Consider the following 16138-nt stretch of genomic DNA (forward strand, 5'->3'; position numbering starts at 1 on the left):
GATATGTAAAGTCCCCTCAGAATCTTGTATGTTTCAATAAGATCACCTCTCATTCTTCGAAACTCCAATGTGTCTAAGCCCAACCTGTTCCACCATTCCTCAGAGATAACCCCTTTATCCCAGGAATCAGCCCAGTGAACCTTCTCTGAACTGATTCCAATCCATCCAGGCCTGACCATATATCCACTTTCAAAGCTGCCAAACACCTTAATATTTCCCCTCTCACTCTGTTTAATCCCATCCAATATGTCACACTCCTCCTCTTTAACTACAATGTCTGCATGGTTCCCCATCTTTTATCAACACATACACAAAGTATTCATTAAGAACCATGCCCACATCATCCACCTCCACAGGTAGGAAGAAGGAGGAGAGGCAATCTAAACTAAAGGATACATTTATAAAGGGGTTAACGTTATATGCCTTTTCCTTTGCTTTGATATAATCTTTGATTTCTATTGTTAGCAACGGTTGGAACAATTTACTGAGGTTCTGTCAAGGTCCCCTCACATTCTTTATCTGTATCTCTCTGTCTCAGAGAGATGGTGAAAAAACTATTGATGTGTTTTGTTCAGTTAAGTTTGATGTCAATCTTTCCCCAGGATGTTGATGTTGGGGATTCAGCGATGGGATAATGCTTTGAATGCCATGGGGAGGTGGTTGGATTCTCTCTTGTTGCAGATGGTCATTGCCTGGCACTTGTGTGACATGAATGTTACTTGCCACTGGTCAGCCCAAGCCTGAATGTTGTCTGGGTCTTGGTGCATGTGGCTCTGGATTGCTTGATTATCTGAGGCAAAATACTGTGGATGCTGGAAATCTGGAAACCATCGAGCTGAATCACTACCTCTGTTTCTCTCTCCATAGATGCTGCTTGCCCTGCTCAGTACATCCAGCATTTTCTGCTTTGCTCTCAGCTGAAGATAGTTGGGCTGAGGACACTACCCTGATAAACGCCTGCAGTGAAGGCCTGGGACTGAGATAATTGACTTCCAACAACCACAACCATCTGACTTTGTGCTCGGTATGATTCCAACCAATGGAGAGCTTTACCCCTGATTCCCACTGTCTTCAAGTTTACTCGGGCTCCTCGATGCCACACTCGGTCAAACACTGGCTTGATGTTAAGGTCAGTTTCTCTTCCCGGTAGCAGACAGGAGTGAATCATTCCCATAGACCCGTTGTGTACTGAACATGTTCTGAATCTTCACAGCCTGATACAGGACTGTACGTGGCCAATTAATGTAGCCCAACAAACACTCCCAGAGCAGGTTCAGCACAGCTTAGGAACAGAGTACAGTTCCTTCAATATTCTCTCTCTGTCTCTCCCTCCTGCAATCTCTGACATTAGGAGAGAGACAGAGGGAGAGAGGGTTTGATATGAAGGCAGAGAGAGGGCTGTAGAGAGGGACAAATTTGGAGGGAGAGAAATTGTTGAGGTGGATGGAAAGGATAATGTAAGATATATTAATTTGATGTAATCCTTCACTGCTGTGTACACAAACATATTCGAGATAGGTATGGAGAGAAAGAACATCAGCAGAGGGAGAAATGTAGAGGAAGTTGGGGCCCGGGTGGACACTTTTGATGATCCAGAGGGAATAGCCTCCATTTTAAATATCCAGCTAGCTATTCCACTGTGGGAGCCATCACACCCTCATGATATTAGAATCATGGAGTGAAACAGTACTGAAACAGGCCCTTCGGCCCACCAAGTCTGTGCCGACCAACAACCATCTATTTATAGTAATCCGTCATTAATCCCATATTCCCTACCATATTGGTTGTGGAAATTTCATGCTGGCTTATTGGTTAATTTTTAAACCTGTGATTGATAGATTCTTGTTAACCAAAGGTATGAAGCGATAAGGGGCAAAGGCAGGCTATATGGTGTAAGTTAGATCACAAATCAGCCCTGATCTCATTGAATGCCGGAACAGAGTTGTGGGGTTAAACTGCATCCTCCTCTTCCAACATCCCCTGTTAAATATCCTTCTTTCTCTGTCAGTCACCCTGTCAGTCTGTGTCTCTTTGTTTCTCTCTTTCTGTCTGTTTCAGACAGTGTCTAGTGAGATTCACTCTGTATCCACCCCATGATGTTCCTGCCTTCGGAGTGTGTGATGTGACAGCAGGGAGGGAAATTTACTCTGTGTCAAACCCAACATTGTGCTTAGCTTGGGAATGTTTAATGGGACAGTGTAGCTGGAGCTTTACTGTGTATCCCTGGAATTTAGAAGGTTATGGGGTGATTTGATGAAGGTTTACAAAATAATAAGGGAAACTGATAGCGTGGACAGAGAGTAACTATTCCCAGTGGCTGCAGAGTCAGGAACTTGGGGCATAGTCTAAAAATATAAACAGTGGCCACTTTGACTTCATCCCATCGTGTCATATGTACATTCTCACATGTAGCAGGTATAGCAGCACATATATAACAGGATAGCAGGTCTAACTGTAGTCATAGTATTCAGCTGAAAATTGATCAGTTACATTGTTATTTCAGTCTATATTTACAGTACACACGGTACCTTATTGTTGCAATAAGTTCATATAGTATCTATTCATCCCACTGGGGCAAATTGTCACTGGCTCAACATTCTCACCAAATACTAAAGCATTCCACAATGCAAGACTCTCAAATTCAACACAAGTTTCCTTTTTTCGATTCTCACTGGCCGGTTCTGATTCTCCGAGGGATTACTGATACTTATCCTCCACATGAGCAGTCGTCCTAATCCCGTGTGCCTGCCCCGTTCCAAACCCGGCATCCGCTTGCATTAAGGCAAGTGATACAGGAACGTCTCAGTGACTGAGGCAGGTGAGACTTGAGCCTGAGCCGGGCACAGTGAGTGACCCGGGTTAATCCGACACTCCAGGTAAAAGGTGGTAGTAGTTTGGAACGTGTCTTCTGGACACGCACATTGATGCAAAATCAATTGTCATTTTTAAATTGAAGATTGATCTCATCAAATGCCTTTTAAAAATTGTAATATTCTTCTTTCGCTCTCTGTCCCTGAGTCACTCTGTTTCTCTGTTTGTGTGTGTCTATCCCTGTTTCTCTCTCCTCTCTCAGATCCTTGGTAAAACTCCACATACATCAGTTTGCCATTTGAAGTCAGCTGCTTTTGGTTTCACCGCATCTGCAGAGGTTGCACTTCCTTATGCAGGCTGGCAAGAAACCTGTATTCCACAGTTGGCTCCAATGTTCCCGTGAAAATTTAGAAGTTGTGCGTGTCCAGTTTTTTTTCCATGAGCTGTCCCTTGAAATATTTGAACAATCTTTGAAGACGTGTGCTATTTATTGTGGAACAGGATCTGGGTGGGACCTTTGAGACTGCTACACGCAGATTTGCAGAAACACAGACTGACACTCTCCCTCCCAATCTCTTTCTCTTTCTCTCTGGTACTCTCTCTCCCCATTGCTATCCTTCCCTCTCTCTGTTACTCTCCATATCTATCGCCGTCTTTCTCACTGTTACTCTCTCCATCTGGATGGAGGAGGAGAAAGAAAGGCTTATATAGAGGCAGATTGATGCTAAATCAATTGTTCATTTTTAAATCTCAGATTGACCTTGTCGAATGGTTTTTGGAAATTGAAATATTCTTCTGACACTCTTTGTCCCTTGGGCTCTGTGTGTGTCTGTGTGTGTGTGTCTCTGTCTGTCTGTGTCTCTGTCTGTCTGTGTCTCTGTCTCTGTGTCTCTGTCTCTGTGTCTCTGCCTGTGTCTCTGTCTGTGTCTCTGTGTCTGTGTGTCTGTCTCTGTCTGTGTGTATGTCTGTCTCTGTCTGTGTGTGTGTGTGTTTGTGCGTGTCTGTCTCTGTTTCTCTCTCTGGATTTTAACTGCCTTCTGAAATTTTCAAGCAAACCAATCAGTTAGGAGCAACTAGCTATGGTCAATAAACGTTAGCATTGCCAGCAATGACACCATCCCTGCTTTTTTTTAAAATAGGGAGTCTAAATGGGTTAAAGGGAATACTGTGGCTAGCTGGTATAGATGGAGTAAAGGGAACATTGTGCATAATTTGGTTGGACGGACTGAAAAGTGTAATGTGGATAAGTTGGCTTGCCAAGCGAAACAGAACAGCATGAATAGAAGGGTTGAATGGCACACTGTGAATACTTGGTCTAGGTGGACTGAAGGTAACACTGCGGATAGGTGATCGAGATGGGATGAAGGAAACAAGCTGGTTAGATCGGCTGAGGAGAACACTCTTGATCGAGATGGACCAAATGTCTTCTCCTGCCTGAAAGAAAAATGCTATTATGTCACAATGCGCAATATCTAAATCCAGCTAAATCTGTTCCAATTACAGATCATGGCCACAACAACTGTGTATAACCCTTAATCTTGTCTTCTTAAGACTTTAATTCAAAAAAAATCACCGTGCTGAAAAAGCAGGAACAATCTTGATCTTTGTAAATGTGAGGGACTGAATTTCTTTTAATGGGTGCTCAGGATTTGGGCAATGTTGACCAGACCCCATTTGTCGACCATCCCCGGTTGCCATTAAAGCTGAGCTTTCTGCTTAAACTGTGCAGTCCTTGTGGTGATTCCACAATGGTGTGCCATACAGGGCCCCAGCTGCCAAGATTGAGGCACACATTATTTCGCCACATGAACATTAATACTTGAAACTGCGTCTGAGAAGAAAACAGGTCCTACCACATGGAATTGCCAAGCGCCTGACAGAAAGACATTTTCATAGTAACAGATAGTACTTGGAATGGACAAAAGGTGACACTCCCTGCTCCTATTTAATCCACAATGGAATTTTCATTACTGGAAGTTGAAGGTGGAGAGACTAGCATTCCAGGTTAATGCCTGCAATGGCCGAACCCACAAACAGACGCGGGCAGACCAGTTTATTTACATGACTAACTGACAGTTGGAGTTTTTTTTTTAATTTGATCTTGCCACAGAGAATAGCAACTGAAAAAGCTCTTTACCTTTGGACTGAGAACTTCTGTCTCTCCTGTCTGCTCTCATTTCTTTCTCATGGATATGAAGACCCATTGAAGACACGTGAATACCTAGAGAGAAACGACCCCTACATTAAACAAGGTTTAAGAAGAATACTGGGCTCCAACGAAAAGCAAGATTACTTCCAAAAGGACTACAGTGAGCTCGAAGCACAGTAAACAAGAAACTCTTCTGATATTGCCTCAAACCTCTCTATTCTTCTTCTGCTCTTTTCTATCCCAATTCACATGTGCATGCTGGCGTGGACGTGTCGTAGATCTGTAGGCATTAACTGTATTGGAGCTTAAGTTTAAGTTTTAATAAATTCCACTTTTCTTTTTTAAACCTAAGGAGGCCTATTTGTGCTCATCTCTTTGCCTTATAATTGGAAAGCTGTAAACAAGGATTCACCAAGCGGGAGCTCAAAACACAATACGTTTAAAAATTAAACACTGATACAATAAGCCCAGGTGAAGGCTGAAAAAACCCTTAGACACCTTTCAGACCTAGTCGTAACAGGTGTTAAACATTGAGTTCCAGGGATTTGACCAGTGATGATCAAGGAACAGCGTTCAATGTCGCTGTCAGAATGATGGTTAACTCGAAAGGAAATGCTCAAAATAATTTGCAGAACAAAGCCCCCACAGTTAAATGTTCTCAGGTCTAAGTCCATTGCACATGAATTGGAGTTAGAAAAGGTGGAGTGTATGTTCATTTAATAATATTACTTTAACAACAGCTGCGTTACTACCATGAAAGCTCATTTCTTTGTTCTGAACAATATGGCAGCTGTCTGCTTTGTGGCGCAGTGGTTAGCACCGCAGCCTCACAGCTCCAGTGACCCGGGTTCCGTTATGGATACTGCCTGTGCGGAGTTTGCAAGTTCTCCCTGTGACCATGTGGGTTTCCACCGGGTGCTCCGGTTTCCTCCCACAGCCAAACACTTGCTGGTTGATAGGTAAATTGGCCATTGTAAATTGCTGCTCGTGTGGGTAGGTGGTAGGAGAATGGTGGGGATGTGGTAGGGAATATGGGGTTAATCTAGGATTAGTATAAATGGGTGGTTGTTGGTCGACACAGACACAGTGGGCCGAAGGGCCTGTTTCAGTGCTGTATCTCTAAATAAATAAAATAAAATTGATTATACTTCAAAATAATCTTTGGAATAAAAGTTGGCTGCTTGTTCAAATTATTGTAATTAATATTGCTTGTTATCCAATCAGGCTAATTGTCTCACTGGAGGTTTCCCTTCAATATAAATACTGTTTGCTTTAAACATATTGCGGAATCTGGTCAGTCAGAATCACTGAGCTCACACCAACAGTCTGTTCTCACAGAAATGAGGTACCCAGTAATCTTTCAGATAGAACGCATTTTTTACCCTGCTCTGGCAGCTATTGGCGTTATTGGTAAGACTTTAGATACAGTATTAATATTGCAAACAAATGTTTCACTGTTACTGCTCTTGCCCTTTGCGGAATTGTAACATATTTGCCTTGCTCTGTGCATTACAAATGCCTATAAACAGTGCTACTAGTTGACCCAATAGCATTTTTGCTGTTTACTGAAGGAGGTATAATTATTAAACTTCTAATGTATCTTTATCTCCATTATAGTATTATTTCTGAGTTCTTTCTCTTTGCGAACTGCTGTGCAATCGCACTTCCAGAGAATCAAATGATAAGTGTCCATTAAATAGATTATGCAGCCTTATTTTATATAATGGTAAGTGGAGTATGGTCAATATAGAACAATAAAGTTTCAAGTTCCGCTGTCATCTCATATTTGTATTTCTAGTGAAAGCTATAAGTTAATATTTTGTTTGGATTCATTGAAAGATGTGATCAAATGGACTTTCTCTCATTGGTTGTGCTTGTTAATAATTCTATTCTGAGAAGAGTAAAAAGTAAAATGTTACAATATTATTTTGTATCATTATACATTGCAACCCATACATACTTAAGTTCGTTATTAACTTAGAGATGCGAACAACCAGATTAACACCATCCAGATTTGTTCATATACATCACTGGATGTGTGATTTATTATCTTCTATGTATAATCATACTCATGATGACTGTCATCAACAATTGTGCAATTCTGTAATGTGAGTGGCAAAAATTCATCTCGGGGCACGTCGCAACACTGGCTGTTTTGGATTTTGTGCTCGTTGTCTGCAGCACCCGATATTTAGGTCCTTTGCAATCAATTCCATTAAATACCACGCGCTTCATATTGTAGCTAATAATCCAATACTGCTCTTTTGCCCTAATCTAACACAGCATGAAAATAATTCTGTCTTTTTTGTTAGAATAGAGTTACAGCAATAACACATTCAGTGCCTTTTTTTCATTAAATTCATTTCATAGATGTGGGCGTCGCTGGCCAGGCTAACATTTATTGCCCATTCCTAATTTCCCTTGAACCACTGCAGTCCATGCTAGGAAGGGTGTTCAAGGATTTTAACCCAGCGACAGTGAAGGAACGGTGATATCGTTCAAAGTCAGGATGATGTGTGGCTTGGAGGGGAACTTACACGTGAGGGTGTTCCCATGCATCTGCTGCCCTTGTCCTTCCAGGTGGTAGTGGCCGTGGGTTTGGAAAGTGTTGCCTGAGTAGCCTTGCTGTGTTGCGGCAGTCCATCTTATAAATGGTACACACTGCTGCCGCTGTGCATCGGTGGTGGAGGGAGTGAATGTTTGCGGACCGAATACAAATCAAGAAGGTTGCTTTGTCCTGGATGGTGTCGCGCTTCGAGTGTTATTGGAACTGCACCCATCCAGGCAAGTGGAGAGTATTCCATCACACTCCTGACTTGTACCTTGTTGATGGTGGACAGGTTTGTGGAGGCAAGAGGTGAGTTACTCGCCACAGGATTCCAAGCTTCTGACCTGCTCTTGTGTCCACGGTATTTATATGGCTGCTCCAGTTCAGTTGCTGGTAAATGGCAACCCCCAGGATGTTGATAGTGGGGGATTCAGTTTTCACAATGCCGTTGAATATCAGGGGGAGGAGGTTATATTATGTATTGTTGGAGATGGTCCTTGCATTTATGTGGTGCGATTGTTACTTGCTACATATCAGCCCAAGCTTGGATATTTTCCAGGTCTTGCTGCATTTCCACATGGACTGCTTCAGTATCTGAGGAGTCACGAATGGTGATGAACATTGTGCAATCATCAGCGAGCATCCCCATTTCTGACCTTATGATTGAAGGAAGGTCATTGAGGAAGCAGCTGAAGATGGTTGGGTGTTGGACAGGACCTTTAGGAATACCTGCAGAGACGTTCTGGAACTGATATGATTGACCTCCAGCAACCACAACCATCTTCCATTGCACTAGGTATGATTCCAACCGCCAGAGAGTTTTGTCCCTGATTCCCATTGACTCCTGTTTTGCTCGGGCTCCTTGATGCCATACTCGGTCAAATTCTGCCTTGATGTCAACGGCAGTCACTCTCACCTCACCTCTTGAGTTCAGCTGTTTTGTCCATGCCTGAACCAAGACTGTAATGAGGTCAGGAGCTGAGCAGTCCTGGCGGAAACCAAACTGAGCGTCACTGAGCAGGTTATGTTTATTCATTTTAAAAAAAAAGAAACCCTGATGGCTTATTTCTCCACTCCTTCAGTTTGTGAACCCTGATATTCAAAGAACAACAACAACACTGCAGTTAAAGTTTGAAAAAAAAGATGTAGTGTTTATTAACACACCCTCTTAGTCCCTGGAGGGGGTGAACTTTGCAACGCCTGCTCATAAACATATAATTCAAGGTAAAGGCATCAAAACGGTCAAGGACATTTACCGAGTAGAAAATAGCTTTATTACAAACTAACGGGGGTCCCTGTTGAAAACTGAGTCCGATTTTCTTTTCAACTAACTTAAAAGTCCAAAGCTGGAATTACCCGATTGGATATGCCGAATTGAGGAGAAGTGGTAGGAAATGTCTCTTAAACTTTCTTCTTATGCACTTTCAGAGACAAACTGAGGCAGTTCGATTTCTGATTCCATCCTTATTGACGAGACAGAAACTGACAGGGCTTTGACAAATTTCTTGCTACTTTTTTAGACTGTGGCTTTGGACTTCACCTTGTGGGCCACGGAGATAACGAGGTGCACGGCTTCAAGGCAGCTGTTTCTTGTGAGAGCTATTCTCTTTCAAATGACACTGTTTCAAAATTAGACATGCTAAAAAGGGTGGTTTCTAGGTCATGTGACTTCAAGTAGCAGTCCCACGTTCTGTTGGTGAAGTAATCGTCCCTTCCACATCCATTTTAAGTAAGTTGAACACAGTGGGATATCAACCTAACATACTGTGTATAATGGCAGCATACAATAACACCCAACTGCACAAAAATACCATAATTTACATTTGTTGTTCATCCATTCGTGACAATTCGCCTTTGAGAAGTTGGTGGTGGGACTTCTTCTTAAACATCTGTAGTCCATGAGGTGAATGTGCCCCACAGTTCTGCATTTTATTAATTGAGAAGACTTAATGGCTATCTGGGTCATTTCAAAGGGCGATTAAGAGTTGACCAGACTGAAAAGGAATTGTCGGTTTTCTTCACTAAAAGGTATTCATGAACCAGTTGCCTTTTCACTACAATCCAATGCTATCATGGTTACTTATACTGACAACAGTTTTTTTTAAATTTCATTTGCTTATACAGCAAAGAAAGAGGGCATCAGTTCCATCTTACCAGTGCCTCTGACAGAGCTATCGAATAGTCAACTTCACTGCTCTTTACTCATATCATAGCTCTGCAATTCAAAACTTCTCTGAAAGTTACAATTGAATGTGTTTCCTCCAGCCTTTCATGCCATGCATTTCAGACCATAGCAATTCTTTGAGCAATAGAAAAATCCCAATCTGCGCTTTTTTTTTGCGAGTTACCTTAAAACTGCACTTTTTCTCCTGTCACTTCAGACGAGGGGCACTTTTTAATGCACTACCAAAACTCTTCATTGCTTTGACATCTTCCATTACATCTCATTTTTATTATTCTTTACTCCAAGGAGAATGAGCTCAGTTTCCCACTCTCTTCACATAGTTGAAGTTATTCTCTCCTGGACCTATTCTATTAAATGTCATCAGCATCCTCTCTTTAAAGGCTTTGGATACTTCCTGAATTGTGGCGCCCAGAAGTGAAGACAATAAACTAGCTGATGTACTTGAAAAGTAGCTGATTTTATCTCCAAACTGGCATTTACGTTCCGACTACTCCATTAATATAATCGCTATAAAAACACACATTATAAATTTTCAGTCACCCCTATCTCTCTATTGTTGTTTTTAGGCTCCTCACCTTCTCTTGTCTACTACCTGTCCTTTCCTCCAACTGTCTCCTCCAATCTATGCACATGTGTCAATGTGGCTAATACAAGTTAGAAAGAATGGTATCCAGAGACCTCGGCCAATGACACAACAGCCATTTCCCTACACTCGACCTCCCTGACCCACCCTCTCTCCCCCTTCAAAAACCCATGAGTATGTTGAGCCTAATGCCAAGATGCCGAGCTGACCCATTGATTCACTGTCGCTGGTCTGTATCTTTGCCTTTCGTTAGATTCTCCAGTATAATTTCATTAATCTTCAAACAATCTGTTTATCCTATTCAATATAATGTAATCTTCTGATTGCATTATTGATTTATTTCATTGCTCATTATGATCTATGACTTTGATTGTGGTTGACTGCTTGCTGAGACTCTTGGTTCCAGCCACCATACCCCAGTCAAGGCTGCTCCAGCCCTGGAAGCAGGACAGAAAAAGGAAACAAACCAAATCCCGAGCTCCAAGCATCTCAGCTGTGGGGAAGGGTGGAAGAGTCTGCGGTTGTTGGCTTTGGAGAAGGATAGACAATGGAACGATTATTCAAACATTCATGACCCTTAATTAAATAGATAAAGATAGATGGTTGCTTCTAATTGCCGTCCACACATTAGCTGCTTTGTTGAATTTAGTTTAACTCAATTTCACAACTTGCGCAGGTGATTCATTCAAGGATGACATCCTTCCACTAAAGTATTTCAATTTTTTATCTTCTTCATCTAATTGTTCTATTCATTCTTGACTTTTATTGCTAATCTTCTGTTTTTGCGCCATTGATTGATTGCATGGTATTTTTGTACTCCTTGAAATTTCAAAATGTTAATTGGCATTATATTGTTCTCAGAACAAATATTAAAATAGATTCAATGACTGCATTTGTAACTTTGTAAACCTATTAATCTGATGCTTTTGCTGTGATTTCAGACACTAAATGATCCCGTTTCATTATTTTTCTTACAGTTAACTTAGTGGCAATTGTGATCCTGAACAGAGGGAATTGCGGCCTGTCAAAATGCATCACCCGCTATCTGGTTGCAATGTCAGCAGCAGATCTACTGCTCGTCATCTTGAATATTATACTGAATCGAATTAATAATATTTATTTCCCAGTTAGTTTCTTGTTTATCACTCCTGTGTGTGCGGTGAGAGTCGTCTTGCTTCTTGCAGCCCTGGACTGTTCAGTCTGGTTCACAGTCGCTTTCACATTTGATCGGTTTGTAGCCATTTGCTGCCAGAAGCTAAAACTAAGGTATTGCACCAAGAAAACTGCGGCTGTAATTATAGTAGTTGTGAGTGTTGTCAGCTGTGTGCGGTGCATTCCCCGGTACTTTGTATTTGTTCCTTTAATTGTCATTCACAACGTACCATGGTTTTGCGTTATAGCCCCAAACTATTATACCTCACTCTTTTGGACAGCGTATGAGTGGATTGACAGTATTATAACACCACTGCTTCCATTTGTTTTCATTTTGGTGTTCAATGCACTGACTGTCAAAAATATTATAACAGCCAATCGACTCCGGAGAGGGCTCCGGGGCCATGGCAGTGGGCAGAACCATATTGATCCAGAATTGGAGAACCGAAGGAAATCCATTATTTTGCTTTTTGCCTTGTCCACCAATTTCATACTGCTGTGGATTACATATGTTGTACATTCTTTAAACTGGAAGGCTAGAAGCTATAATTATATAGATAAAAATCTTAGCGATCCAATATATGTTGCTCAGCAATTTGGATATATGCTGCGGCTTCTGAGTTCGTGTACCAACACCTGCATTTATGCACTAACCCAGACTAAATTCAGGGAGGAGTTAAAGAATGGGGTGAAATATCCGTTTGTTCTCATTGTTAAATTATTTAAGTAACAATATCAAAGCAACTTGCAGCAGGTGCTGCATTTCTAGTGCTACAACTCAGACCCATTTCAGATTGCATTCCAAATGTCACAGTACACACACTAACAACTTTGATCTACGATTGGCAGACATGTCTTCAAAGATGTGGGCCAAGAATCTTGAATCCCACCCCTAACACCTTTGCTTCTCCAGCTCTCTCTCTCTCATTCTTTAAGAGCTTCCTTAGCAGCCACTTTTAACCCTGCTTTTTTCAACCCTGCTAGTACCTCATGCTTAAGCTTGGCAATCATTCTAGTTGGATTTTGCCTCTATGCAATGTCATAGTTTTTCCCCCCAGCATTAAAGCAGCAACCGTTGCTGTATTCTTCTTTTTAATTATATACTTGGTCTTTCCTGAATTGTATTCACCTTTCCGAGTGATGTGTTCTTCATCACACTGCAGACCTGAGGCTTGTATACATTGGGTAGGCTTTCAGATATCAGGATCTAGGCCAGCAACCAGTACCCAACCAGTGATTTGCCAAGATGTTTACACTGGGGAGAAATTGCCTAAATCTGTCGTGTGAAAGACATTTTATTACATCCAGTTACGAGATGGCCACGTTTATAAGGTTGTATTTTGGGTGGACTGCCTGTTTTGAGTGACAGGTTCCGGGATATATTAGGACAACATCAGCCTCCATTCTTTCTTTCCATGCGGCTGGTTTGTGAAGGTGAGTTTCTGTGTCTCAGTCTCTGTGTCCAGGTGAATTGTAAGCTGATTACAGTGTGTGTGTGTGGGTGTGAGAGAGTCCAGTCTGAATCCCCCTATCTCTGTCCCAGTCCTGACCCTTTTCTCCAAATCCCACTCCAATGCCCATTTCCAGGATCTTTTCCCCATGGATGAGCTGATGGAGGGAAGGTGTTAGAGTCCAACGATGGAACGCAGACAGTGTGGGATGGTGAGTATCACATTTTTATTGTCTCTCTCTGCCTTTCTCCCTTCTTCTGACTCCGTCTCTTTCACTCACTCCTCTGACTCAATCTCTCTCTGACTCAATCTCTCTCTGACTGCATTTCTCTCTCTCTCTCTCTCTGACTGCAACTCTCTCTCTCTCTCTCTCTCTCTGACTGCAACTCTCTCTCTCTCTCTCTCTCTCTCTCTGACTGCAACTCACTCTCTCTCTCTCTCTCTCTCTCTCTGACTGCAACTCACTCTCTCTCTCTCTCTCTGACTGCAACTCACTCTCTCTCTCTCTCTCTCTCTCTCTGACTGCAACTCACTCTCTCTCTCTCTCTCTCTCTCTCTGACTGCAACTCTCTCTCTCTCTCTCTCTCTCTGACTGCAACTCTCTCTCTCTCTCTCTCTCTCTCTGACTGCATCTCTCTCTCTCTGACTTGTGTCTCTGTTCTTTCCCTCCACTTTTTTCTCCTCATATTTCTCTCTCTTTCTGTCTTTGTCTTTGTATCCTTTTCTCTCTCGTTCTCTTTAATTTCCCCCCGCAATTTACCTCCCCCCCCCCCGCAATTTACCTCCCCCCCCCCCGCAATTTACCTCCCCCCCCCCCGCAATTTACCTCCCCCCCCCCCCGCAATTTACCTCCCCCCCCCCCGCAATTTACCTCCCCCCCCCCCGCGCAATTTATCCCCCCCCGCAATTTATCTCCCCCTTTTACAGACCCCAACCCAATCTAAATAATCCTCATCTACAGACCCCCATCTAATACCCTCACTATCAACAGATCCCCATCTAATACCCCCCGCAATCTAAATAATCCTCATCTACAGACCCCTATCTGATATCTCCTGTTAACAGACCCCCATCTAATCCCCTCACTGTCAACAGACCCCCATCTAATTATCCCCTTCCCCCTGTTACAACACATCCCATCTGGATACCACCCCCCCCCCGGGACCAGCCTGCCATCTAGATCCTCTCCCCCCCCCGCTCAGGAACAGGCTCCCATCTGGATGCCCCCACCCCCCCCCTCCCCCCCCCCCCCCGCCAGGAACAGACTCCCATCTAAATACCCCCCGGGGACAGACCCCCATCTCAATATCCCAGGACAGACTCCCATCTAAATACCCCCCCCGGGAACTGACTCCCATCTCAATAGTCTTGGGGACAGACTCCAATCTAAATACCCCACCCCCCCTGGGGACCGACTGCCATCTCAATACCCCCGGGACAGGCTCCCATCTAAATACCCCCCCATCCCCGGCCGGGACAGACTCCCATCTAAATACCCCCCCATCCCCGGGAACAGACTCCCATCCGAATAACCCCCTCTCCCCCCACCCCCCCCGCCCTTAACTGACCCCAATCTAATTCTCCCCCCTGTAAACACTCCCTCCCTTTCTAAATACCCTCCCATAAATTTTATCCCCTGCAATATTTCCCCCTCGGAAAACATCCCCCCCCCCCTTGTACAGACCGCGACCCAATCTAAACAATCCTCATCTACAGACCCCTATCTGATATCTCCTGTTAACAGACCCCCATCTACTACCCTCACTATCAACAGACCCCCATCTAATTATCCCCTTCCCCCTGTTACAACACATCCCATCTGGATACCACCCCCCCCCCTCCCCCCCCCCGGGACCAGCCTGCCATCTAGATCCTCTCCCCCCCCCCCCCCCCCCGCTCAGGAACAGGCTCCCATCTGGATGCCCCCACCCCCCGCCAGGAACAGACTCCCATCTAAATACCCCCCGGGGACAGACCCCCATCTCAATATCCCAGGACAGACTCCCATCTAAATACCCCACCCACCTGGGGACAGACTGCCATCTCAATACCCCTGCCCCCGGGACAGACTCCCATCTAGATTTCCCCCCCCAGGAACAGGCTCCCATCTAGATAACCCCCCCCCCCACGAACAGACTCCCATCTAGATAACCCCCCCCCCCCCACCCCCGGAGACAGACCCCCACCTCAATACCCCACCCACCCCCAGGACAGACTCCCATCTAAATACCCCCCCCGGGAACTGACTCCCATCTCAATAGTCTTGGGGACAGACTCCAATCTAAATACCCCACCCCCCCTGGGGACCGACTGCCATCTCAATACCCCCGGGACAGGCTCCCATCTAAATACCCCCCCTCATCCCCGGGAACTGACTCCCATCTCAATACCCTTGGGGACAGACTCCCATCTAAATACCCCCCCATCCCCAGCCGGGACAGACTCCCATCTAAATACCCCCCCCCATCCCCGGGAACAGACTCCCATCTGAATAACCCCCCTCTCCCCCCACCCCCCCCGCCCTTAACTGACCCCAATCTAATTCTCCCCCCTGTAAACACTCCCTCCCTTTCTAAATACCCTCCCGTAAATTTTATCCCCTGCAATATTTCCCCCTCGGAAAACATTCTCCCCCCCCCCCCCCCTTGTACAGACCGCAACCCAATCTAAACAATCCTCATCTACAGACCCCTATCTGATATCTCCTGTTAACAGACCCCCATCTACTACCCTCACTATCAACAGACCCCCATCTAATTATCCCCTTCCCCCAGTTACAACACATCCCATCTAGATACCACCCCCCCCCGGGAACAGCCTGCCATCTAGATCCTCTTTCTCCCCCCCCCACCCCTCAGGAACAGGCTCCCATCTAGATACCCCCCCTGGAGACAGACCCCCATCTCAATACCCCACCCACCCCCAGGACAGACCCCCATTTCAATACCCCCACCCCCGGGACAGACTCCCATCTAAATACCCCCCGGGGACAGACCCCCATCTCAATACCCCCGCCCCCAGGACAGACTCTCATCTAAATACCCCCCGGGAACTGACCTCCATCTCAATACCCTTGGGGACAGACTCCCATCTAAATACCCCACCCACCTGGAGACAGACTGCCATCTCAATACCCCTGCCCCCGGGACAGACTCCCATCTAAATACTTCCCCCCTCCCCGGGAACTGACTCCCATCTCAATACCCTTGGGGACAGACTCCCATCTAAATACCGCACCCACCTGGGGACAGACTGCCAT

The 16138-nt window shown here is 44.6% G+C and overlaps 1 protein-coding gene across 1 annotated transcript; it reads left to right on the forward strand.

Annotated features, from left to right (window-relative positions):
- The first annotated feature begins 6300 nt into the window (after nucleotides 1–6300).
- Nucleotides 6301–12158, forward strand: LOC137360536 (probable G-protein coupled receptor 139). Its single transcript, XM_068025938.1, has 2 exons — nucleotides 6301–6370; nucleotides 11254–12158. The coding sequence occupies exons 1-2, from the start codon at nucleotides 6301–6303 to the stop codon at nucleotides 12156–12158; spliced, it is 975 nt and encodes a 324-aa protein (XP_067882039.1).
- Nucleotides 12159–16138: the final 3980 nt, after the last annotated feature.

This window comes from Heterodontus francisci, unplaced genomic scaffold (genome assembly GCF_036365525.1).
Source record: "Heterodontus francisci isolate sHetFra1 unplaced genomic scaffold, sHetFra1.hap1 HAP1_SCAFFOLD_606, whole genome shotgun sequence".
Lineage (NCBI taxonomy): Eukaryota > Metazoa > Chordata > Chondrichthyes > Heterodontiformes > Heterodontidae > Heterodontus > Heterodontus francisci.